Here is a 962-nt window from a genome sequence, read left to right as displayed (position 1 = left end):
AAATTTGTTCAGTTTAGAACCAGATTGTGAGCTTTGATCAATGCATTTAATGATCAAATAAAAATGACAGGTTTCATATTGACATTTGCCTAGTTTACCTGTATTACTCCTGATCATGCGTAATTTTGTAATCAAGTTGTAATTTTCAAATATAATGTTAAAAATGTGATTTTTCACTGGTCAAAACTTAAAGTGATAAAACTTCTAAAGCTTAACACTGAATGATTTTGGCTTTATATGATGTTACATTCAAAGATTTGATATTTCAAAGCTATAACATAGGTAGCCCTGGTATTATTAATGTTTGTGCAGGAAGGTGATGGGTTAATTTGTCTGTATGCGTGTGGGGGACAAGGCTGGCCCTGGACATTTGGAGGCCCCTAAGCAAGATATGTATCCAGGGTCCTACTTTGCCACAAGTAGACAGTAAAAGATTCACAAAACCAAATGCTCTGTATTTATAAATCTTGAGCCAGGCTGACATTGCAAATAAGAAGTTATTCTTWATGTTTTGCCGGGTAAAATAAAGGCTAAATAAATAAAATAAAAAATTCTACCTGTATGAACATMGTGTRCCCTCACCTCCACCAGCTGCATGAGATTCTCAAAGAACTCCTCCTCATCAATGGTGAGTTTGCCGTTGTGGTAGATGATGCGGTAGTGTTCCACTTTGCCGTCGCAGCTGACACACAGGGTGTAATCGCCAGGGTAGTTGGTGCTCTCCCTGACCAGGAACAAGCCCGTCTCTGGAGGATAGAGGAGTCGCTCTGCCTGCTCGCGGGTTATCTTCCCATGAAACCAGCTGGTGAGACAGAGGAGAGTGGAGGATGTTTATGTAGATCTGCTCTCGATAACAAAATCAAAATTCTGCAATAGATCTTTAAATTGCACTGACTTTTTATTTCTACTTATTTAAACCAAGTCACTTATTTCAACCACACACACACACACACACACACACA

The 962-nt window shown here is 38.9% G+C and overlaps 1 protein-coding gene across 1 annotated transcript in view; it reads right to left on the bottom strand.

The window, feature by feature from the left end:
* The window catches only part of LOC106536637 (tyrosine-protein kinase CSK), a gene marked incomplete at its 3' end in the record, with an annotated part of 12,681 nt that overhangs the window by 3,974 nt on the left and 7,745 nt on the right, over window positions 1–962 (bottom strand). The window contains 1 exon segment of the mRNA XM_014033945.1: window positions 583–802. Within this exon segment, the coding sequence (XP_013889399.1) occupies window positions 583–802 (220 nt within the window).

This window comes from Austrofundulus limnaeus, unplaced genomic scaffold, assembly GCF_001266775.1.
Source record: "Austrofundulus limnaeus strain Quisiro unplaced genomic scaffold, Austrofundulus_limnaeus-1.0 Scaffold1908, whole genome shotgun sequence".
Taxonomy (NCBI): Eukaryota; Metazoa; Chordata; class Actinopteri; order Cyprinodontiformes; family Rivulidae; genus Austrofundulus; species Austrofundulus limnaeus.
This window is presented reverse-complemented; position numbering and strand designations above follow the sequence as displayed.